At 50.5% G+C, this 24,963-nt stretch overlaps 1 protein-coding gene across 1 annotated transcript in view; it reads left to right on the forward strand.

The window, feature by feature from the left end:
• Positions 1-609: 609 nt before the first annotated feature.
• The window catches only part of SECISBP2 (SECIS binding protein 2), a 99,541-nt gene continuing 75,187 nt past the window's right edge, over positions 610-24,963 (forward strand). Inside the window, exons 1-3 of the mRNA XM_075318900.1 lie at positions 610-777; positions 9,418-9,578; positions 18,220-18,372. Of these exons, the coding sequence (XP_075175015.1) occupies positions 756-777; positions 9,418-9,578; positions 18,220-18,372 (336 nt within the window). The 5' untranslated portion in view covers positions 610-755. The remainder of the gene's footprint in view (positions 778-9,417; positions 9,579-18,219; positions 18,373-24,963) is intronic.

Here is a 24,963-nt window from a genome sequence, read left to right on the forward strand (position 1 = left end):
CTTATTTTTTGCGTCTTGAACTGACGTTTTTACTAATACATGCAGCATTTAACAGGTTAACAGGCAGAACGCTGCTTCACCCATGGCTGTTAAGACACATGTCGGCTAATCAAATCAGCCATCATCTACTAGGAAAAATGCGGGCTCGATGTGCGTGCTCGCATCAAAGGCAGAGAGACTTATGTCAGTAAGGGGTTAAAGGGAACCTATCATGTTGAATATGTTACCAGACTGATACACATTTTGGTGGGAATTGCTTCAGTAAAACTTGCATTTTATTCCCTGAAGTCCCTGGTGCTTGTCTGCATTAGTCCAGTGGGCGGTCCTACTCCGTGACTGACAGTCCCCCCTTTCACCCTGAAGTTCCAGTGCCCGGATGCTGGTGAACAATCTGTCACCACACATCTCTACCTCAGACTTTTCCCCTCTGTATAAAGTTCATAGTCGCAGCCATATGACGCTGTACAGGAGAAGCTGAGAATGCGGAATCGTCACATAATAGTAAAGCGGCCATATTTCCAGAGCTCCACAGTCAAAGAGCATGTACTGTATTACTGTGGGCTTCACAAAGATGGCCGCCCGTCTGGAGACATCTCTTCTCCGTCAGTGTTGACGTCACGGCAGTCACCGTCCTGCACCGCACGATGCTTGTTTTTCCGGTTTATAACAGTCCCGGGAATGTGGTCCTCAGATGACGTCTTCTAGTGACCGGGACAGGGCAGAAAGCACAAAACCTGATATCGCCAGTGGTAAACATGGCTGCCGTGCAGCCCGGGGGTAGGTACACTGCATGTCACTTACTGCTACGCTGTACGGAGTTCCCTGCTGTGATTACAGCTGCTAACAGCAGGGGGCGCTGCCACATGGAGGAACCAGTACAGCCTACCTGCCAGGGATCAAGGTGCAGGTGCAATGGCACCCCTTACACCCCAGAAACTGGGGGCTGCACCCTAATAATGCTGAGTCCCTGGAGACCAGGCCTGGACTAGACACTGGGGTGCTGCACCCTAATAATGCTGAGTTCCTGGAGACCAGGCCTAGACTAGATACTGGGGTGCTGCACCCTAATAATGCTGAGTACCCGGAGAGTAGGACTGGACTAGATACTGGGGTGCTGCACCCTAATAATGCTGAGTCCCTGGAGACCAGGCCTGGACTAGACACTGGGGTGCTGCAAACTAATAATGCTGAGTTCTTGGAGAGTAGGCCTGGACTGGAACTGGGGGCTGTACCCTAATAATGCTGAGTACCCGGAGAGTAGGCCTGGACTAGATACTAAAGGCTGCGCCCTAATATAATGCTGAGTCCTTAGAGACCAGGCCTGGACTAGATACTGGGGGTTGCACACGATGCTGAAGTTGGTTTCTTATTCGTCCAGTTTCTTATTCGGGGCTGAAGTTGGTTTCTTATTCGTCAGTTTCTTATTCGGCAATTTAGTTTTTTCAGTTTTTTATGCATTTATCAACAAAAATGACACATGACAATAATAAAATACAATGCACTGATGTGCCCTAATATACATACACTAAAAACCAGCTGCGAAAATTATAAAACGGGCAAAAAAATGGGCATCAAAGTGGGCACCAAAGTATGTTAGTGAAAGGGTTAAATGGCTTTGGGCCACTGATCTAACACCACAATTACCTATCTAGTGATGCCTCTAATCAAACTCAAGTGTCTCCAGCCTGGCCCAAAGGGGTTCTGGGCATCAGAACTGGCATCAAAGTGGGCACACAGCCACTTTTCACAGATTTGAATAAGTAACCAGTGTTTTTGAGGGGTTAAATGGCTTTGGGCCACTGACCTCACACCACATTTACATATCTAGTGATGCCCCACATCAAATTCAGATCACTCCAGTCTGGCCCAAACAGGTTCTGGGCATCAGAACTGGCATCAAAGTGGGCAAAACCCAGTTTTCACAGATTTGAATAAGTAACCAGTGTTTTTGAGGGGTTAAATGGCTTTGGGCCACTGATCTCACACCACATTTACATACCTAGTGATGCCACACATCAAATTCAGATAACTCCAGCCTGGCCCAAACAGGTTCTGGGCATCAGAACTGGCATCAAAGTGGGCAAAACCCCAGTTTTCACAGATTTGAATAAGTAACCAGTGTTTTTGAGGGGTTAAATGGCTTTGGGCCACTGATCTCACACCACATTTACATACCTAGTGATGCCCCACATCAAATTCAGATCACTCCAGCCTGGCCCAAACAGGTTCTGGGCATCAGAACTGGCATCAAAGTGGGCAAAACCCCAGTTTTCACAGATTTGAATAAGTAACTGGTGTTTTTGAGGGGTTAAATGGCCTTGGGCCACTGACCTCACACCACATTTACATATCTAGTGATGCCCCACATCAAATTCAGATCACTCCAGTCTGGCCCAAACAGGTTCTGGGCAGCAGAACTGGCATCAAAGTGGGCAAAACCCAGTTTTCACAGATTTGAATAAGTAACCAGTGTTTTTGACGGGTTAAATGGCTTTGGGCCACTGATCTCACACCACATTTACATATCTAGTGATGACACACATAAAATTCAGATCACTTTAGCCTGGCCCAAACAGGTTCTGGGCATCAGAACTGGCATCAAAGTGGGCAAAACCCACTTTTCACAGATTTGAATAAGTAACCAGTGTTTTTGAGGGGTTAAATGGCTTTGGGCCACTGATCTCACACAATATTTACATACCTAGTGATGCCACACATCAAATTCAGATCACTCCAGCCTGGCCCAAACAGGTTCTGGGCATCAGAACTGGCATCAAAGTGGGCAAAACCCCAGTTTTCACAGATTTGAATAAGTAACTGGTGTTTTTGAGGGGTTAAATGGCTTTGGGCCACTGATCTCACACCACATTTACATACCTAGTGATGACACACATAAAATTCAGATCACATTAGCCTGGCCCAAACAGGTTCTGGGCATCAGAACTGGCATCAAAGTGGGCAAAACCCACTTTTCACAGATTTGAATAAGTAACCAGTGTTTTTGAGGGGTTAAATGGCTTTGGGCCACTGATCTCACACCAAATTTACATACCTAGTGATGCCACACATCAAATTCAGATCACTCCAGCCTGGCCCAAACAGGTTCTGGGCATCAGAACTGGCATCAAAGTGGGCAAAACCCTAGTTTTCACAGATTTGAATAAGTAACCAGTGTTTTTGAGGGGTTAAATGGCTTTGGGCCACTGATCTCACACCACATTTACATACCTAGTGATGCCACACATTAAATTCAGATCACTCCAGCCTGGCCCAAACAGGTTCTGGGCATCAGAACTGGCATCAAAGTGGGCAAAACCCACTTTTCACAGATTTGAATAAGTAACCAGTGTTTTTGAGGGGTTAAATGGCTTTGGGCCACTGATCTGACACCACATTTACATACCTAGTGATGCCGCACATCAAATTCAGATCACTCCAGCCTGGCCCAAACAGGTTCTGGGCATCAGAACTGGCATCAAAGTGGGCAAAACCCCAGTTTTCACAGAATTGAATAAGTAACCAGTGTTTTTGAGGGGTTAAATGGCTTTGGGCCACTGATCTCACACCACATTTACATACCTAGTGATGCCCCACATCAAATTCAGATCACTCCAGCCTGGCCCAAACAGGTTCTGGGCATCAGAACTGGCATCAAAGTGGGCAAAACCCCAGTTTTCACAGATGTGAATAAGTAACTGAAGTTTTTGAAAGGTTAAATGGCTTTGGGCCACTGATCTCACACCACATTTACATACCTAGTGAAGCCCCACATCAAATTCAGATAACTCCAGCCTGGCCCAAACAGGTTCTGGGCATCAGAACTGGCATCAAAGTGGGCAAAACCCCAGTTTTCACAGATTTGAATAAGTAACTGGTGTTTTTGAGGGGTTAAATGGCTTTGGGCCACTGATCTGACACCACATTTACATACCTAGTGATGCCGCACATCAAATTCAGATCACTCCAGCCTGGCCCAAACAGGTTCTGGGCATCAGAACTGGCATCAAAGTGGGCAAAACCCCAGTTTTCACAGATTTGAATAAGTAACCAGTGTTTTTGAGGGGTTAAATGGCTTTGGGCCACTGATCTCACACCACATTTACATACCTAGTGATGCCACACATCAAATTCAGATCACTTTAGCCTGGCCCAAACAGGTTATGGGCATCAGAACTGGCATCAAAGTGGGCAAAACCCCAGTTTTCACAGATTTGAATAAGTAACTGGTGTTGGAGTGATCTGAATTTTATGTGTGGCATCACTAGGTATTTAAATGTGGTGTGAGATCAGTGGCCCAAAGCCATTTAACCCCTCAAAAACACTGGTTACTTATTCAAATCTGTGAAAACTAGGGTTTTGCCCACTTTGATGCCAGTTCTGATGCCCAGAACCTGTTTGGGCCAGGCTGGAGTGATCTGAATTTGATGTGTGGCATCACTAGGTATGTAAATGTGGTGTGAGGTCAGTGGCCCAAAGCCATTTAACCCCTCAAAAACACTGGTTACTTATTCAAATCTGTGAAAAGTGGGGTTTTGCCCACTTTGATGCCAGTTCTGATGCCCAGAACCTGTTTGGGCCAGGCTGGAGTGATTTTAATTTGATGTGTGGCATCACTAGGTATGTAAATGTGGTGTGAGATCAGTGGCCCAAAGCCATTTAACCCCTCAAAAACACTGGTTACTTATTCAAATCTGTGAAAACTGGGGTTTTGCCCACTTTGATGCCAGTTTTGATGCCCAGAACCTGTTTGGGCCAGGCTAAAGTGATCTGAATTTGATGTGTGGCATCACTAGGTATGTAAATGTGTTGTGAGATCAGTGGCCCAAAGCCATTTAACCCCTCAAAAACACTGGTTACTTATTCAAATCTGTGAAAACTGGGTTTTGCCCACTTTGATGCCAGTTCTGATGCCCAGAACCTGTTTGGGCCAGGCTAAAGTGATCTGAATTTGATGTGCGACATCACTAGGTATGTAAATGTGGTGTGAGATCAGTGGCCCAAAGCCATTTAACCCCTCAAAAACACCAGTTACTTATTCAAATCTGTGAAAACTGGGGTTTTGCCCACTTTGATGCCGGTTCTGATGCCCAGAACCTGTTTGGGCCAGGGTGTAGTGATCTGAATTTGATGTGTGGCATCACTAGGTATGTAAATGTGGTGTGAGGTCAGTGGCCCAAAGCCATTTAACCCCTCAAAAACACTGGTTACTTATTCAAATCTGTGAAAACTGGGGTTTTGCCCACTTTGATGCCAGTTCTGATGCCCAGAACCTGTTTGGGCCAGGCTGGAGTGATCTGAATTTAATGTGGGGCATCACTAGGTATGTAAATGTGGTGTGAGGTCAGTGGCCCAAAGCCATTTAACCCCTCAAAAACACCAGTTACTTATTCAAATCTGTGAAAACTGGGTTTTGCCCACTTTGATGCCAGTTCTGATGCCCAGAACCTGTTTGGGCCAGGCTAAAGTGATCTGAATTTGATGTGCGACATCACTAGGTATGTAAATGTGGTGTGAGATCAGTGGCCCAAAGCCATTTAACCCCTCAAAAACACTGGTACTTATTCAAATCTGTGAAAACTGGGGTTTTGCCCACTTTGATGCCAGTTCTGATGCCCAGAACCTGTTTGGGCCAGGCTGGAGTGATCTGAATTTGATATGTGGCATCACTAGGTATGTAAATGTGGTGTGAGGTCAGTGGCCCAAAGCCATTTAACCCCTCAAAAACACTGGTTACTTATTCAAATCTGTGAAAACTGGGGTTTGGTTTTGCCCACTTTGATGCCAGTTCTGATGCCCAGAACCTGTTTGGGCCAGGCTAAAGTGATCTAAATTTGATGTGTGGCATCACTAGGTATGTAAATGTGGTGTGAGGTTAGTGGCCCAAAGCCATTTAATCCCTCAAAAACACTGGTTACTTATTCAAATCTGTGAAAACTGGGGTTTTGCCCACTTTGATGCCAGTTCTGATGCCCAGAACCTGTTTGGGCCAGGCTGGAGTGATCTGAATTTGATGTGGGGCATCACTAGGTATGTAAATGTGGTGTGAGATCAGTGGCCCAAAGCCATTTAACCCCTCAAAAACACTGGTCACTTATTCAAATCTGTGAAAACTGGGGTTTTGCCCACTTTGATGCCAGTTCTGATGCCCAGAACTTGTTTGGGCCAGGCTAAAGTAATCTGAATTTGATGTGGGGCATCACTAGGTATGTAAATGTGGTGTGAGATCAGTGGCCCAAAGCCATTTAACCCCTCAAAAACACCAGTTACTTATTCAAATCTGTGAAAATTGGCTGTGTGCCCACTTTGATGCCAGTTTTGATGCCCAGAACCCCTTTGGGCCAGGCTGGAGTCACTTGAGTTTGATTAGAGGCATCACTAGATATGCAATTGTTGTGTTAGATCAGTGGCCCAAAGCCATTTAACCCTTTCACTAACATACTTCGGTGCCCACTTTGATGCCCATTTTTTTGCCCGTTTTATAATTTTCGCAGCTGGTTTTGAGTGTATGTATATTAGGGCACATCAGTGCATTGTATTTTATTATTGTCATGTGTCATTTTTGTTGATAAATGCATAAAAAACTGAAAAAACTAAATTGCCGAATAAGAAACTGACGAATAAGAAACCAACTTCAGCCCCGAATAAGAAACTGGACGAATAAGAAACCAACTTCAGCATCGTGGGTTGCACCCTAATAATGCTGAGTCCTTAGGGAGTAGGCCTGGATTAGGTACTGGGGGCTGCACCCTATTAATGCTGAGTCACTGGAGAGTAGGCCTGGACTAGATACTGGGGGGCTGCACCCTAATAATGCTGAGTCCCTGGAGACCAGGCCTGGACTAGACACTGGGGTGCTGAACCCTAATAATGCTGAGTCCTTGGAGACCAGGCCTGGACTAGATACTGGGGGTTGCACCCTAATAATGCTGAGTCCTTGGGGTGTAGTCCTAGACTAGGTACTGGGGGCTGCACTCTAATAATGCTGAGTCACTGGAGAGTTTGCCTGGCCTAGATACTGGGGTGCTGTACCCTAATAATGCTGAGTCTCTGGAGAGTTTGCCTGGCCTAGAGACTGGGGTGCTGTACCCTAATAATGCTGAGTCTCTGGAGAGTTTGCCTGGCCTAGATACTGGGGTGCTGTACCCTAATAATGCTGAGTCTCTGGAGAGTTTGCCTGGCCTAGAGACTGGCGTGCTGTACCCGAATAATGCTGAGTCTCTGGAGAGTTTGCCTGGCCTAGATACTGGAGGCTGTACCCAAATAATGCTGAGTCCATGGAGACCAGGCCTGGACTAGATACTGGAGGCTGCACCCTAATATAATGCTGAGTCCCTGGATAGTAGGCCTAGACTAGATACTGGGGGTTGCACCCTAATAATGCTGAGTCCATGGAGACTAGGTTTTGACTAGATACTGGGGGCTGTACCCTAATAAAGCTGAGTCCCTGGAGAGTAGGTCTGGACAGTGGGGTCTTTATTTGTTTAACCTCGCATAGCGGTCTAAAGTAAGACATTGGGGGTACTAGTCACGCCATAACTACCTTTAGCGAGCTTCGGGAAGGGCAAGGGCTCTGCGCCGTGCAATATTGTGGAGATCCCCATTGATCAGCTGTTTTTAGTATATTTCACATAGTAGCCATGCATTACTCCATTAATTATAATGCTCCATGTTCGGAACCCTATAAAATGTTGTTTTTTCTCATGTGAGCGCAACCTTCTTGCGTAATAATTTAACTCTAAGGGGTGCTTCACACACAGCGAGCTCACTGCCGAGATCGCTGCTGAGTCACGCTTTTTGTGACGCAGCAGTGACCTCATTAGCGATCTCGCTGTGTGTGACACTGAGCAGCGATCTGGCCCCTGCTGCGAGATCGCTGCTCGTTACACACAGCCCTGGTTCGTTTTCTTCAAAGCCGCTCTCCCGCTGTGACACACAGATCGCTGTGTGTGACAGCGAGAGAGCGACAAATGAAGCGAGCAAGGAGCAGGAGCTGGCATCTGACAGCTGAGGTAAGCTTGTAACCAAGATAAACATCGGGTAACCAAGGTGGTTACCCGATATTTACCTTGGTTACCAGCCTCTGCAGCTCTCACGCTGCCTGTGCTGCCGGCTCCGGCTCTCTGCACATGTAACTGCTGTACACATCGGGTTAATTAACCCGATGTGTACAGCAGCTAGGAGAGCAAGGAGCCAGCGCTAAGCAGTGTGCGCGGCTCCCTGCTCTCTGCACATGTAGCTGCATTACACATCGGGTTAATTAACCCGATGTGTAATGCAGCTAGGAGAGCAAGGAGCCAGCGCTCAGTGTGCGCGGCTCCCTGCTCCCTGCACACACAGCTGTGCGCTGGTAACTAATGTAAACATCGGGTAACCATACCCGATGTTTACCTTAGTTACCAGTCTCCGCAGCTTCCAGACGGCGGCTCCGTGCAAGCGCAGCGTCGCTTGCACGTCGCTGCTGGCTGGGGGCTGTTCACTGGTCGCTGGTGAGATCTGCCTGTTTGACAGCTCACCAGCGACCATGTAGCGATGCAGCAGCGATCCTGACCAGGTCAGATCGCTGGTCGGATCGCTGCTGCATCGCTAAAGCTGGTGTCACACATAACGACAACGACGTCGCTGCTACGTCACCATTTTCTGTGACGTTGCAGCGACGTCCCGTCGCTGTCGCTGTGTGTGACATCCAGCAACGACCTGGCCCCTGCTGTGAGGTCGCCGGTCGTTGCTGAATGTCCAGCTTCATTTTTTGGTCGTCACTCTCCCGCTGTGACACACACATCGCTGTGTGTGACAGCGAGAGAGCGACGAAATGAAGCGAGCAGGAGCCGGCACTGGCAGCTGCGGTAAGCTGTAACCAGCGTAAACATCGGGTAACCAAGGGAAGACCTTTCCCTGGTTACCCGATGTTTACGCTGGTTACCAGCCTCCGCTCTTGCTGCCAGTGCCGGCTCCTGCACTGTGACATGTGGCTGCAGTATGCATCGGGTAATTAACCCGATGTATACTGTAGCAAGGAGAGCAAGGAGCCAGCGCTAAGCAGTGCGCGCGGCTCCTTGCTCTCTGCACTGTGACATGTAGCTGCAGCACACATCGGGTTAATTAACCCGATGTGTGCTGCAGGAGAGCAAGGAGCCAGCGCTAAGCGCGGCTCCCTGCTCTCTGAACTGTGACATGTAGCTGCAGCACACATCGGGTTAATTAACATGTAGCACAGCGACCTTATGATCGCTGCTTCTGCTGTGTTTGACAGCTAAGCAGCGATCATAACAGCGACTTACAAGGTCGCTGTTACGTCACCGAAAATGGTGACGTAACAGCGACGTCGTTGTCGCTGTCGTTTAGTGTGACACCAGCCTAAGTGTGAAGGTACCCTTAAGCTTTTGCCTAATTTGTGTTTGTTTTTTGTGCCTTCTTTAGATGTGACTTGCATGTCTTCTGAAAGACCTTCACCCGCCCTGTCATGGGCTAGCAAAGTAAAGCAACCTCCAAAACATATGATCCCTTCACCTACCTCAGTAAAAACGGTTTTCACTGCAGCTGGCAATACTAAGGATCCAAAATTACATGATTACAATAAGGTAAGGCTTGTCACCCCCTACATCTACTCATGCTTTTAATGCAAATAAAGAGGAGATATAAAGGATCACGTACATTACGTCTACAGCTGATAAACAAGGTTTGATGTCCAATAAATCGCTACCAGGAACGAATGTAAATAGACTCAGGCCATAGTAGTATCAAGAACAAACACTAAGTTACACAATAGTCATTAAAGGCCACATAGAAGAATGTGAAGCCAAAAAGTCCTCCTCGCTCAAACCCCCCGTCCACCGGTTATGGAGTCAGGGAATATTCAATCCATCTACCACACATTTTGGAGAATCTTCTATTGCAGCCATGGTGTATACAGTAAGTTCTCCTCTGCGAAATCGGGACACTGTTGATGACATCCTTTGACTGGCCACACATTTCTAGACTATCAATATGACCTCAGTCAGATATATTCTTTGTAAAGTCCTTAGCTTTTGCTCAGGGTCACTAAATTGTATACAAGTCTTAAGCGGGCTTTACACAAAGCGACATCGCTAGCAATGTCGCTGGTGAAAGCACCCGCCCCCGTCGGTTGTGCGTCACGGGCAAATCGCTGCCCGTGGTGCACAACATCGCTCGGACCCTTCACACATACTTACCTACTTAGCGACGTCGCTGTGGCCGGTGAACCACCTCCTTTCTAAGGGGGTGGTTCGTTCGGCGTCACAGTGGCGTCACTAAGTGGCCACCCAATAGAAGCGGAGGGGCGGAGATGAGCGGTCTGAACATCCCGCCCACCTCCTTCCTTCCCCATTGCGGGCGGCCGCAGGGACGGTGGTGGTCTTCATTCCTGCGGTGTCATACGTAGCGATGTGTGCTGCCGCAGGAACAACGAACGACCTGCGTCCTGCAACAGCAACGATAATCGGGATTAGAACAACGTGTCAACGATCAACAATTAGGTGAGTATTTTGATCGTTTAACGGTCGTTCATGCGTTTCACATTCAACAACGTCTAGAACAAGGCCGGATGTGCGTCACGAATTCCGTGACCCCAACGACATCTCGTTAGCGATGTTGTTGCGTGTAAAGCCCGCTTTAGGGTCATCTGTGAGGGGATTACCACGCAGTCAGGTAAGAACTGTACCACTTGGGTCCAGTATCCCCTAATCTCTAGCAATCCCACAGTGAAAAAAAATGTTCCTGTGACATTTGGGGCACTCATCCGAGAAATGAGGCTGTACCCTGTGTATTCCTAAGTATATTGAGCCAAATAGAAAGAGTGGTACAACTCCAAATAATAAAAAAATTTAAATTTTATTTCACATATAAAACACACAACATTATCAATAGCAAAATTCACAGCAGTAGATCCTCAAAAATGGGTGAGCTGGTATCATAAAACAAAAAGTGATTATAAACAGTTCATGCAGAAACAGGTCAGCAACATTTGACAATAATATTGTAAGCAGATAGTTTTGAACTTTAAAGCCAAGGAGCAAACCAAAAGTCTATTGGGGCTTTAAACAGTCAAGCAGCCTACCAACTAGAAAGGTAATTCCTGTAAATCATATAAACGTCAAAGAGCTGAGCCCGTACTGACCAGTAAAATGGATACCGCAACACCTGCCTGTCCCAACGCGTGTTTCACGTTCTTCCTCAGGGGACGTATATGATATGTCCCCTGAGGAAGAAGGTGAAACGCGCGTTGGGACAGGCAGGTGTTGCGGTATCCATTTTACTGGTCAGTACGGGCTCAGTTCTTTGACGTTTATATGATTTACAGGGATTACCTTTCTAGTTGGTAGGCTGCTTGACTGTTTAAAGCCCCAATAGACTTTTGGTTTGCTCCTTGGCATTATAGTTCAAAACTATCTGCTTACAATATTATTGTCAAATGTTGCTGACCTGTTTCTGCATGAACTGTTTATAATCACTTTTTGTTTTATACCAGCTCACCCATTTTTGAGGATCTACTGCTGTGAATTTTGCTATTGATAATGTTGTGTGTTTTATATGTGAAATAAAATTTACATTTTTTTATTATTTGGAGTTGTACCACTCTTTCTCTTTGGCTCAATATATCATGTTGTGGTTATCCAACACGAGTTGTTTTGATTGGGATTAGTATTCCTAAGTATGTACAGTGAAGAATACATAATTGTGTGTCTCATTCAGTATAGTTGGGGGAAACATGTTTAGGGGCTTCCAAGGCTAGTTCCCAGCACTCATTGCTAATCTGTCCTACATTTGTCTCCCCCACTTCTCATCAGGTCATTTAGGGGTTCAGTGCTCCGTGCCAGCAAAAGGGCATGTAAAGGAGGTATAAGCATAGATCCAGGTGGATCCAGTAGCACCTGAAACAAGGGGAGGTCTCACAGAACAGGGGGTGCCCCTGGAAACAAGGTCTGAGTGCTGGTTGCAATTGTAGGTCGTCTTGTCACGCTTATGTGCTGATCATTGTGGAGAAAGGGCATTGTACTTCCATTGTCATGTCCATATTAGTCATTACTGTGCATTTTCCACTTTAATGATTCTATAACCCATTAATGACTAGGCCTGTTTTGTCCTTAAAGGGAAGCTCCACATCCAAAAATGCTATTTATCTGGAGATGGTAGTTTGAGTCTGTCAGCACAGAATGAACCTGTTTCTGAATTTTTCCGTCAGACTGTAAAGGCCTATCCAGAATGGCACTACCAACATACGTAAACATGTGCTATTTCTTTATCGTTCCTTTGGGAGACCCAGACCATGGGTGTTTAGCTTCTGCCTCCGGAGGACACACAAACTACTACACTTAAAAGTGTAGCTCCTCCCTCTGAGCTTATACACCCCCTGGTGAGCCAGTCCCAGCCAGTTTATCGCTTTGTGTTCAGGAGGCATACATCCACACATGCATTCTCATATGATTTTTTTGCTTTTTGGAAAGAGATTGCAGAAATGCGGGTCCGCGTCTGGACTCCCGGCATGTCCCTTCTCACCCCACTGTGTCGGCGGTGTTGTAAGGTTGATTTCCAAGGCTGGAGCTTTACATGCCGTGCTCCTTCACCATCCCTCCTGGGCTCTGGCTTGAAGTTTGAGCCAGCGCGGTCTCCATGCCTGGCAGGAGACCGGTCTCCATCCACAGCCCCTTGAGGATTCTGTTGGACCGGAGCACTCATCCCCAGGGACCTGGCCCTGCGTCTCAGCAGCTAAGTACCTGAGACGTTTATGTGTTGGGGGTCCCTGTTCTTTATTGTATGGGGAGAGTATGCTGAATGTGTTTATTTTGACATTTCTGGCGGGTTCTCTAGCTTTCGCCCGAGAACCGCGCCGATGGTGCCTGCGCGTTGGCCTCGCCGCTTAAATTTAGGCCCCGGCTTTGCCGGAGGCCTAGTTTCTGTTAACTTCCCTCGCATGTCACTCATGCAAGAGGGACAGGCTTGGCTCCTCCCGGCGGCCGTTCTGCACAGGGGAGGGACACTCCCCACTGCTGGGGCGTGTCTCCTCTCCTGCAGGTCTATGGCCCTCCAGTTCCCGCTCCTCTACAGGAACGCCCCCTAGTCCCGCCCCCTCTCTTCGCTCTGGCGGCCATTTCTCAGGCAGAGTTCACTCGGCGCTGGGCCTTTCTGCACTCTACATCCCTGCTGAGGTGCTGTGCATTGGGGGTCCGGGCTTCGGGATCTGGAGGGCACACAACACCGCTTCCAGCGGTCTGGTAAGCCACAGCCGGTCTCCGGTTGTGCACCTCTGTATATTCTCCCTGGGGTTCATTCTCTTGCAAAGCCCCCACTCCAGCAGCATGTCTCACACAAGGAGCAAGGCTCCAAAGCTTTATTCTGTATGCACTGCATGTAAGCTCCTGCTGCCTGAGCCGAGCACCTGTCCACATTGTGATGTTTGCTCTAACTTGGCGGTGCCACAGCCTGGAGTCTCGCCCCCAGTGGCCTCTCAGGCTGCTTCTGCACCTGTGGCTGAACCCCCGGCCTGGGTAGAGTCCTTTTCTAGGTCCATATCCTAGTCATTTGCTGAGTCCATGGGTCTTTTGTCCAGGACTTTGATGAACATGCATCAGCCCTCCTCACAGGGTGCCTCTAATACTCTTGCCAGAGGATCCCTATCCTCTGACCTCCGTCCATCAGAGCTCACAGAGGATTCCTCATCAGGTCCCAGACCCCGTCCTTCTAAGAGAAGGCGCAGGGTTTCCTCCCCCCTCCTCATCCCGCGGCTCTGACTCAAGAGCTGACTCGCAAGATGAGGAGGATGCCCTCACGGGGGGCTCGGAGGCTATGTACCCCATCGATCTCTCCGAGGGGACTCAGATTTTAGTGACTTGATTGCTTCTATTAATTCTGTACTGGATCTCAATCCGCCAGTCTCAGAGGAGCAACCCTCTCTGGCAGAAAAGCATCAGTTTACCTCGGCTAAGAGAGTAAAGAGTGTGTTCTTTAACCACTCCAGTTTTCAGACCGCTGTGACCAAACCCAGGGCCTGTCCTGACAAACGCTTTCCAAAGCGTAGTTCTGATGACCGTTTTCCCTTTCCACCTGAAGTGGTCAAGGAGTGGTTGCACTCCCCAAAGGTAGACCCCCCCGGTGTCTAGGCTCTCAGCCCGGACCGTTGTGTCGGTAGCTGACGGCACCTCACTTAAGGATTCCACTGACCGTCAGATTGACCTTCTGGCCAAATCTGTGTATGAAGCTGCGGGGGCCGCGTTTTCCCCGACTTTTGCAGCAGTGTGGGCTCTCAAAGCCATCTCTGCTTCCCTAGAGGAGATTCATTCCCTCACCAAGGAATCTATGCCTGAGATGGTTACCTTAACTTCTCAGGCTTCGGCTTTTTCATCTTATGCCATGTCTGCCATGCTAGAGGCTTCTCACCGCACTGCGGTGGCTTCAGCTAATTCCCATGTTATCAGCAGGATCTTGTGGCTTCGAGAGTGGAAGGCAGATGCTTCTTCCAAGAAGTTTCTTGCTGGGCTCCCTTTTGCTGGTTCCCGCCTGTTCGGTGAACAGCTGGATGAAATTATTAAGGAAGCTACTGGCGGGAAGAGTACTTCCATGCCACAAACCAAGACCAGGAAAGCCGCCCAGGGTAGGAATCAATCGAGGTTTCGTTCCTTTCGTTCCTCCAACTGGTTGTCCTCTAAGCCCTCCGCCTCGTCCGCTAACTCAGCTAAGGATCGGAAATCTAACTGGCGCCTAAAAGCGCGTCCGCAGAAGACTGCAGGAGATTCTGCCACTAAGGCAGCCTCCTCATGACTCTCTGCCCGCTCCAGCTACGTCCTTAGTCGGTGGCAGGCTCTCCCACTTTGGCGACGCTTGGTTAAAACAAGTCTCCGATCAGTGGGTGAGAGATCATATCTCACGGCTACAGGATAGAATTTTCTTCCATCCCGCCAAACAGATTTTTTCTCTCAACTCCCCCCTGCTCCAAGGCCGCCGCCTTCTCACAGGCCGTGGCATCCCTGCAGGCAAACTCAGTGATTGTACCAGTTCCCACTCGGGAACGGTTCAGAGGTTTTTACTCAAACCTCTTCCTAGTTCCCAAAAAGGACAGTACCTTCCGGCCCATCCTGGATCTCAAGCTTCTCAACAAGCATGTTCGGGTGCGGCATTTTCGCATGGAGTCTCTGCGATCAGTCATTGCCTCTATGACCCAAGGGGATTTCCTGGCATCCATCGACATCACAGATGCCTATCTACATGTGCCAATCGCAGTTTCACACCAGCGTTGGTTACGTTTTGCCATAGGAGAGGATCATTTCCAATTCGTGGCTCTCCCCTTCGGGTTAGCCACGGCCCCTCGGGTATTCACCAAGGTCATGGCGACAGTGATTGCGGTCCTGCACCTCCAGGGGTTGGCAGTGCTTCCTTACCTGGACGACCTTCTGGTCAAGGCTCCATCCAGCGCAGACTGTCAGCGGAGTGTCTCGCTCACTCTCGCCACTCTAGCCCAATTCGGGTGGCTTGTCAATCTTCCCAAATCCACTCTGACTCCGACCCAGAGTCTCACGTACCTAGGGATGCAGTTCGAGACTTTGCCGGCATTTGTGAAGTTGCCCTTAATCAAACAGCAGTCTCTCCAGCTAGCGGTGCGCTCTCTGCTGCGGCCCCGCCGTTATACCCTCAGGCGCCTGATGCAGGTGCTGGGTCAAATGGTGGCGTCCATGGAGGCTGTTCCCTTTGCCCAGTTCCATCTGCGCCCTCTGCAGCTGGACATTCTTCGCTGTTGGGACAAGCGGCCTTCCTCCTTACAGAGGTTAGTGGCTCTGTCTCCACGGACCAGGAGCTCTCTTCAGTGGTGGCTTTGGCCCCTCTCCCTGTCCCAAGGGCGCTCCTTCCTGGCTCCGTCATGGGTGATTCTCACCACGGATGCCAGTCTATCCGGCTGGGGAGCGGTATATCTCCACCACAGAGCACAGGGCACTTGGACTCCGTCCGAGTCAGCCCTTTCAATCAATGTGCTGGAAACCAGAGCCGTGCTTCTAGCTCTCCTAGCTTTTCACCACCTGTTGGCGGGCAGGCACATTCGAGTCCAGTCAGACAACGCAACAGCGGTTGCCTACATCAATCACCAAGGCGGGACACGCAGCCGCCTGGCAATGATGGAGGTACAACGCATCCTTCAATGGGCGGAGGACTCCAAGTCCACCATATCCGCAGTCCACATCCCAGGCGTGGAAAACTGGGAGGCAGATTATCTCAGCCGTCAAGGCGTGGACGGTGGCGAGTGGTCCCTGCACCCGGCAGTGTTTCAGTCAATCTGCCGCAAATGGGGCACTCCGGACGTGGACCTAATGGCATCCCGTCACAACAACAAAGTTCCTGTTTACGTGGCTCGCTCCCACGATCCTCAGGCCTTCGCCGCGGACGCTCTGGTTCAAGACTGGTCCCAGTTTCGTCTGTCCTACGTGTTTCCCCCTCTAGCTCTCTTGCCCAGAGTGCTGCGCAAGATCAGAATGGAGGGCCGTCGAGTCATATCCGGACCTGCTCCAACTGTCCGCAGAGATGCCGTGGTATCTCCCGGACCGTCCAGACCTACTCTCGCAAGGTCCGTTTTTCCGCCCGAATTCTGCGGCCCTCAAATTGACGGCGTAGCTCTTGAGTCCTGGATTTTGACGGCTTCTGGTATTCCTCCTGAAGTCATCTCCACTATGACTCAGGCCCGTAAGTCTTCCTCCGCTAAGATCTATCACAGGACTTGGAAAATTTTCCTGTCCTGGTGTCGCTCTAACGGCCTTCCTCCTTGGCCATTCTCTTTGCCGACCCTTCTGTCTTTTCTACAGTCCGGTCTGCAGCTAGGACTGTCCCTCAACTCTCTCAAGGGACAAGTCTCAGCTCTGTCAGTACTGTTCCAGCGGCGTCTCGCTCGGCTGGCTCAGGTCCGCACCTTCATGCAAGGCGCGTCTCACATCATTCTGCCTTATCGGCGGCCCTTGGATCCCTGGGACCTTAACTTGGTCCTCACGGTATTGCAGAAACCCCCCTTTGAGCCTCTTAGGGAGGTTTCTTTGTATCGTCTTTCTCAGAAAGTGGCCTTTCTAGTTGCCATAACTTCTCTCAGGAGAGTCTCTGATTTGGCTGTGCTCTCCTCGGAGTCACCTTTTTTAGTTTTTCATCAAGACAAGGTGGTTCTCCGTCCGACTCCAGACTTTCTTCCTAAGGTGGTCTCTCCCTTCCACTTTAACCAGGACATTACCTTACCTTCCTTTTGTCCGGCCCCTGTTCATCGCTTTGAAAAAGCGCTGCATACGCTAGATCTGGTGCGTGCTCTCCGGATCTATGTATCTCGCACCGCTGCGCTCAGGAGGTGCACCTCCCTTTTTGTGCTAACCACAGGGCGGCGCAAGGGCCTCTCTGCTTCTAAACCGACCTTAGCCCGTTGGATTAGATCGACCATTTTGGACGCCTACCAGAGTACTCAGGTGCCTCCCCCGCCGGGGATCAAAGCACACTCGACCAGAGCTGTCGGTGCCTCTTGGGCTTTTAGGCACCAGGCTACGGCTCAACAAGTCTGTCAAGCTGCCACTTGGACTAGCCTGCATACCTTCTCGAAGCACTACCAAGTGCATGCTCATGCTTCGGCAGATGCGAGCTTGGGCAGACGCATCCTTCAGGCGGCTGTCGCCCACTTGTGAAGTTAGGTTCTGCCTACTTCTTAGTTTTTCTGTTTATTTCCCACCCAGGGACTGCTTTGGAACGTCCCATGGTCTGGGTCTCCCTAAGGAACGATAAAGAAAAAGAGAATTTTGTTTACTTACCGTAAATTCTTTTTCTTATAGTTCCGTATTGGGAGACCCAGCTCCCTCCCTGTTGCCCGTTGGCAATTTTCTTGTTCCGTGTGTTATCACTGGCTGTTGTCAAGACAGAGTCTCCGGTTGTTCCGGCTCTTGCTCTGTTCTACTTGTGGGTGGCTATTCTCCTTCAGCTTTTGCACTAAACTGGCTGGGACTGGCTCACCATGGGGTGTATAAGCTCAGAGGGAGGAGCTACACTTTTTAGTGTAGTACTTTGTGTGTCCTCCGGAGGCAGAAGCTAAACACCCATGGTCTGGGTCTCCCAATACAGAACTATAAGAAAAAAATTTACGGTAAGTAAACAAAATTCTCTTTTTTTGTTACTATAGAATAAGAGGTTGTTAGGGAAAAAAGGCCTTTTATCTTTGCTTTATCATGTTATGATAGATTTACTTTTATACTTTTGCAGCTGCCACCAACATCAAACATAGCCACCGGAGCAGAGACCGAAAAAATGGTTGCAAAGAAAAAAAAGAAGCGGAAAAAGAAAAATGGTGAAGCCCCAGAAACTGTGAAATCCACAAATGAGAACATTGTCTACCAAGAGCCTCCAAGATTTCAGGTACGGATGACTCTGTGCATGCAGGGAATCCTCTACTAATGCCTGTTTCTTACGAGCATATTATTAATGATATATCTGGTTCAATTTATGTCTGTATTACTTGGAATCTGTCACCAGCTTTTTGCCACCTAATCTGAGTGCAGCATAACTTAGGGGCAGAGATCTTGAGTCCAGCGATGTGTCACTTACTGAGCTGTTTAGTGAAGTTTTGATAAAATCACTGATTAATCAGCAGTAGATTATCATCAGAGGACTACTCTGCGTGTTGCCAAGTAGTCCAGCATATTCATGAGCTCTGTATAACTGCTAGATCTGCAGCAGAGAAAACATTGATTTTATCACAATGATGGCAAACAGCTCAGTAAGTGACACATTGCTGGAATCAGGGTCTCTGCCCCTATGTAGTGCTGCTCTCATATGAGGGAGAAAAAACCTCCCTTTAACTGCTGCAGATAAGAAATGGAAAAGTTTTACCGTATCGATCACACATTTATTGCACTTCCTCTGAACATACCATGAAAGTTTGTGATTGAAATACATTTTCTTTGTCGCTCCATTGGGAGACCCAGACAATTGGGTGTATAGCTTCTGCCTCCGGAGGCCACACAAAGCATTAAAAAGTGTAACCCCTCCCCTCTGCCTATACACCCTCCCGTGCATCACTGGCTCCTCAGTTTTATGCTTTGTGTGGAAGGAGGCACACATCCACTCATGAATCTCAGATTAGTTATATCGGTTGGAAGAAATGTGGGCCCCCACGGAGCCCCCGGCATGTTCCCTTCTCACCCCACTATGTCGGCGGTGCTGTTAAGGTTGAGGTACCCATTGCGGGTACAAAGGCCGGAGCCTCATGCCGTCTCCTTCACCATCCCTTAGCGGCTCTGGGAGAAGTGGGATCCTGAGCGGTCATCCATCCACTGGGACCGTGCTCCCTCCGCAGCCCCTGAGGGAATCTGTCGGACAGGAGTTTATTTATCCTCAGGGACCGGGCCCTGCATCACTAAGGTACTCTGTATCCCCATGGGGTATGTGCATGGAGCGCCTTTATCCCGGACGCTGCAGCAGCTGCTTATTTGTGACGGCCGGCGGACTTCCGCGCCGACCGCGCCTGTTTGTCGGCCGCGGTCTTAAATTTAGTCCCCGGCTTTAATTGCGGCCTAGGAGCAAAACTCCCGCCCCCGGGCCTGTCTATCAGGGGTAAGGGCGGGACGGCCGGCCTGACGTCGGCTGTGAGGGCCGGAGCATCCTGTATGTTTCCTCCCCCCTCACTGATCACTGTGGGGACTCCAGATTCCCGCACTTTTTCTAACGCCGCCCACGGCTCCACTCCTCCCCTGAGAGCTCCGGCAGCCATTTCTTTGGCATTCTGCCTGTGAAGGATTTCCTGGAAAGAGCTCTGCAACGCTGGGAGACCTAAGGCATGGAATCTGGAGGACACACACTCCGCTTTTTAGCGGTCGGTAAGCCACACCGGTCACCCGGTGCTGGTCCCCTTAGGGTGCCGGATTAGATACTATATATATATTTATATATTTCTGTTTGGTCGGGCTGTATACCCTTCCCATATACCCTCAGTGATCACTCTCCTAGGAGACAACAGCATGTCGTCCACAAGGAGCAAGGGTGCCAAGGCACAGGGTTATTTTGCGAGCTGTACCTCTTGTGCGGCTAAGTTACCTGCGGGTTCCACCTACCCTCACTGTGAGCAATGCTCAACCCCTGTTTTGCTTCCTCAACCTGAGCTTCGGTCACTAGTGGGCCCCTCGGCTCAGATAGAACCCCTTGCTCCCCCTGTCCAGGCGGCAGGGACAGAGTTTGCAGTTTTTTTGCTGAAAAACTCTGAGTCACTCTCACAATCCATGGCTCAGTCTATGGACAAATGGTCTGCCAAGCTGCTTGAAGCTTTACAGTCCAGACCGGTCCTTACACAAGCCCCAGGCCCTGTTGGATCTTCACCTCCAGGCCCCTCTCTGTCCGCGCCGCAGCACGTTCCCAGGGGGGGCCCTAGGTCTCACGTGGAGGACTCCGGCCCGGACCACAGTCCCAGACCGGCTAAGCGGGCCCGCTGGGAATTTTCCCCGACTTCTTCACGCTGCTCGGGTTCCCAGCGTAAGGACTCTCTGAAGGACGAGGCGGACGTCGCAGCTCAGGGCTCTGACACTGACGTTGCGCTCAATCTTGATACACCTGAAGGGGACGCCATAGTAAAGGACCTTATCTCGTCCATCAACCAGGTGTTTGATCTATCTCCCCCGCCTCCACCGGTAGAGGAGTCGACTTCTCAGCAGGAGAAACACTCTAACTTCAGAGATGCTGTCCAGAAGCCCAGAGCGGTTCCGGACAAGCGCTTTACTAAGCGCCTTACTGACACACGTTACCCCTTCCCCTCTGACGTAGTTAAGGGTTGGGCTCAATGTCCCAAGGTGGATCCTCCAGTCTCTAGATTGGCGGCTAGATCTGTGGTATCGGTTGCAGATGGATCATCGCTAAAGGATGCCACTGACAGGCAGATAGAGCTCCTGGTAAAGTCCATCTATGAAGCCACGGGCGCGTCTTTTGCCCCGGCCTGTGCAGCCGTGTGGGCACTACAAGCTATCTCAGCTTGTCTGACTGAGATTAATGCAGTCACACGTAATTCTGCTCCGCAGGTTGCGTCTTTGACTTCTCAGGCGTCAGCTTTTTCTTCCTACGCCATGAACGCAGTTTTAGACTCTGCTAGCCGTACAGCGGTGGCATCCGCTAACTCTGTGGCAGTCCGCAGGGCCATGTGGCTGCGCGAATGGAAGGCAGACTCGGCTTCCAAGAGGTTCTTTAGCGAGCCGATGCACTTTTTCAGGAGGTGAACGCTCTGAAGACAGAAGGAGTTGGGATCCCTGTTCCCCTCCAGGAACATGGTCGCGGCTTTTACTCCAACTTGTTTGTGGTGCCAAAGAAGGACGGCTCGTTCCGTCCCGTTCTGGACCTCAAACTGCTCAACAGACATGTGAGCACCAGACTGTTTCGGATGGAGTCTCTCCGCTCTGTCATCGCTTCGATGTCACAAGGAGACTTCCTAGCATCGATCGACATCAAGGATGCTTATCTCCATGTGCCGATCGCACCCGAACATCAACGCTTTTTGCGTTTCGCCATCGGGGACGAACACCTTCAGTTCGTGGCATTGCCTTTCGGCCTGGCGACAGCCCCACGGGTGTTCACCAAGGTCATGGCATCTGTTGTGGCGGTCCTACACTCTCAGTGCCACTCGGTGATTCCCTACTTAGACGATTTTCTGGTCAGGGCACCCTCTCAGATGGCGTGTCAAAACAGCCTTTCCGTCGCTCTGGCGACTCTCCAGCAGTTCGGGTGGATCATCAACTTCCCAAAATCCAAGTTGACACCGACCCAATCACTGACGTACCTTGGGGATGGAGTTTCATACTCAGTCAGCAGTAGTCATGCTACCGCTGGACAAGCAGCTTTCGCTGCAGGCAGGGGTGCAATCTCTTCTTCGGGGTCAGTCACACCCCTTGAGGCGCCTCATGCACTTCCTGGGGAAGATGGTGGCAGCGATGGAGGCAGTGCCCTTCGCGCAATTCCATCTGCGGCCACTCCAGTGGGACATTCTCCGCAAATGGGACAGGAGGTCGACTTCACTCGACAGGAACGTCTCTCTTTCCCTTGCAACCAAGACGTCACTTCAGTGGTGGCTCCTTCCCAACTCTCTATCGCAGGGAAAATCCTTCCTACCCCCCCACCTGGGCTGTGGTCACGACGGACGCGAGCCTGTCAGGGTGGGGGGCGTTTTTTCTCCATCACAGGGCTCAGGGAACCTGGACTCCGATAGTCATCCCTTCAGATCAATATTCTGGAGATAAGGGCAGTGTATCTAGCCCTATTGGCCTTTCATCGGTGGCTGGAGGGCAGGCAGATCCGGATCCAGTCGGACAACGCCACTGCCGTCGCATACATCAACCACCAAGGCGGCACTCGCAGTCGTCAAGCCTTCCAGGAAGTCCGACGAATTCTGCAGTGGGTGGAAGCCACAGCTTCCACCATCTCCGCAGTTCACATCCCGGGCGTAGAAAACTGGGAAGCAGATTTTCTCAGCCGACAGGGCATGGACGCGGGGGAATGGTCTCTTCACCCAGACGTGTTTCGAGAGATCTGTCGCCGCTGGGGAACGCCGGACGTCGATCTCATGGCGTCACGGCACAACAACAAAGTCCCGGCATTCATGGCCCGGTCTCAAGATCACAGAGCTCTGGCGGCGGACGCATTAGTTCAGGATTGGTCGCAGTTTCGACTGCCCTATGTATTTCCTCCTCTGGCGATGCTGCCCAGAGTGCTGCGCAAGATCAGCTCCGACTGTCGTCGCGCCATTCTCGTCGCCCCAGATTGGCCGAGGCGGTCGTGGTACCCGGATCTGTGGCATCTCACGGTGGGTCAACCGTGGGCGCTCCCAGACCGCCCAGACTTGCTGTCTCAAGGGCCGTTTTTCCATCTGAATTCTGCGGCCCTCAACCTGACTGTGTGGCCATTGAGTCCTGGCTCCTAGCGTCCTCAGGGTTATCTCAAGATGTCATTGCCACTATGAGACAGGCCAGGAAACCAACGTCCGCCAAGATCTATCACAGGTCTTGGAGGATCTTCTTATCCTGGTGCTCTGATAAGGGTTTTTCTCCCTGGCCCTTTGCCTTACCCACTTTTCTTTCATTCCTTCAATCCGGAATGGACAAGGGTTTGTCTCTCGGCTCTCTCAAGGGACAAGTATCGGCGCTATCCGTATTTTTTTCAAAAGCGTCTAGCCAGGCTTCCGCAGGTCCGCACGTTCCTGCAGGGAGTTTGCCACATAGTCCCACCTTACAAGCGTCCGCTGGAACCCTGGGATCTTAACAGGGTGCTAACTGCTCTTCAGAAACCACATTTCGAGCCGCTGCGGGATGTCTCTTTATCACGTCTTTCGCAGAAGGTGGCATTTCTAGTGGCAGTTACATCGCTCCGTAGAGTGTCGGAGCTGGCAGCGCTGTCATGCAAAGCCCCCTTCCTGGTTTTTCACCAGGATAAGGTGGTTCTGCGTCCGGTCCCGGAATTTCTCCCTAAGGTGGTATCCCCTTTTCATCTCAATCAGGATATCTCCTTACCTTCATTTCTTTGTCGCTCCATTGGGAGACCCAGACAATTGGGGTGTATAGGCTATGCCTCCGGAGGCCGCACAAAGTATTACACTAAAAGTGTAAAGCCCCTCCCCTTCTGCCTATACACCCCCCGTGCTCCCACGGGCTCCTCAGTTTGGTTTTTTTGCTTTGTGCGAAGGAGGCAGACATGCACGCACAGCTCCACAGATTAGTCAGCAGCAGCTGCTGACTATGTCGGATGGAAGAAAAGTGGGCCCATATAGGGCCCCCAGCATGCTCCCTTCTCACCCCACTCTTGTCGGCGGTGTTGTTAAGGTTGAGGTATCCATTGCGGGTACGGAGGCTGGAGCCCACATGCTGTTTTCCTTCCCCATCCCCCTTAGGGCTCTGGGTGAAGTGGGATCCCATCGGTCTCCAGGCACTGAGACCGTGCTTCATCCACAACTCCTGAGGAGCCTGCTGGATAGGAGCCGGGTATCGTTCAGGGACATGGCCCTGCTACTTTAAGGTACTCTGTGTCCCCGTGGGGACCGCGCACAGCAACACTCCAGCATTGCTGGGTGTGCTAGTGCACCGGGGACCGCGGCGCTGACCGCGTTTGTGCCATTATACACTGCAGCGTCGCTGAGTGTGTTTGTGTATGGGGACTACAGCGCTGACCGCCGCTGCCATTGTTTTTACTGAGGCGCGGCTGGGACTGTTAGTGCGCCGGGGACTCTGCGCCGGCCGCGCTTATACGGCGGCCGCGCTTATAACTCGAGTCCCCGGCTTTTGGGCCTAGTCTCTTTTTCTTCCCGCCCTCAGCCCTGCCAGTCAGGGGAAGGGCGGGACGCTGTACAGCACGGCAGCACTGAGGGCTGGAGCATGCTTTGCATACTCCACCCCCCTCACTGTGCACAGTGGGGCACCAGTTCCCGCACTTTCTGGGTCACGCCCACGGCTCCCTCCTCTCCTCAAGACGCCGGCAGCCATTCCTGTCAGCTCCTAGGACGCTGCAGAGGGGAGACAAACTCTGGGGGACCCAGGCAGGGATTCTGGTGGCCACACAACCGCTTTAAGCGGGCGGTAAACAGCACCTGAGGTGCTGACCCCACTTGTGCAGAAGTGTGATTATAGTTTATATGTTTACAGGCTATACTTTACACTGTATGGTGCACAGTTGATTTCTGGTTATATACCCTGTTGTGTTGCTCAAAGGAGACAACAATATGGCGCCCACAAGAAGCAAGGGTGCCAAAACACAGGCTTACTATGCTGCCTGCGCCGCATGTACAACCTCGCTACCGGCAGGTTCCACTGACCCTCATTGTGTGCACTGTTCGGCCCCTGTGGCACTTACTCAGCCGGAGCCTCTGCTAAGGGGGGCCCAGGGGGAACAACCAGCTAACACTGTCCAGGTGACAGGGACGGAGTTTGCATTTTTTACTGACAGACTTTCTGAGACTGTGGCTAAAATACTAGAAGCTTTGCAGTC

The sequence above is a fragment of the Anomaloglossus baeobatrachus genome, chromosome 1 (genome assembly GCF_048569485.1).
Source record: "Anomaloglossus baeobatrachus isolate aAnoBae1 chromosome 1, aAnoBae1.hap1, whole genome shotgun sequence".
In the NCBI taxonomy this organism is placed as follows: domain Eukaryota; kingdom Metazoa; phylum Chordata; class Amphibia; order Anura; family Aromobatidae; genus Anomaloglossus; species Anomaloglossus baeobatrachus.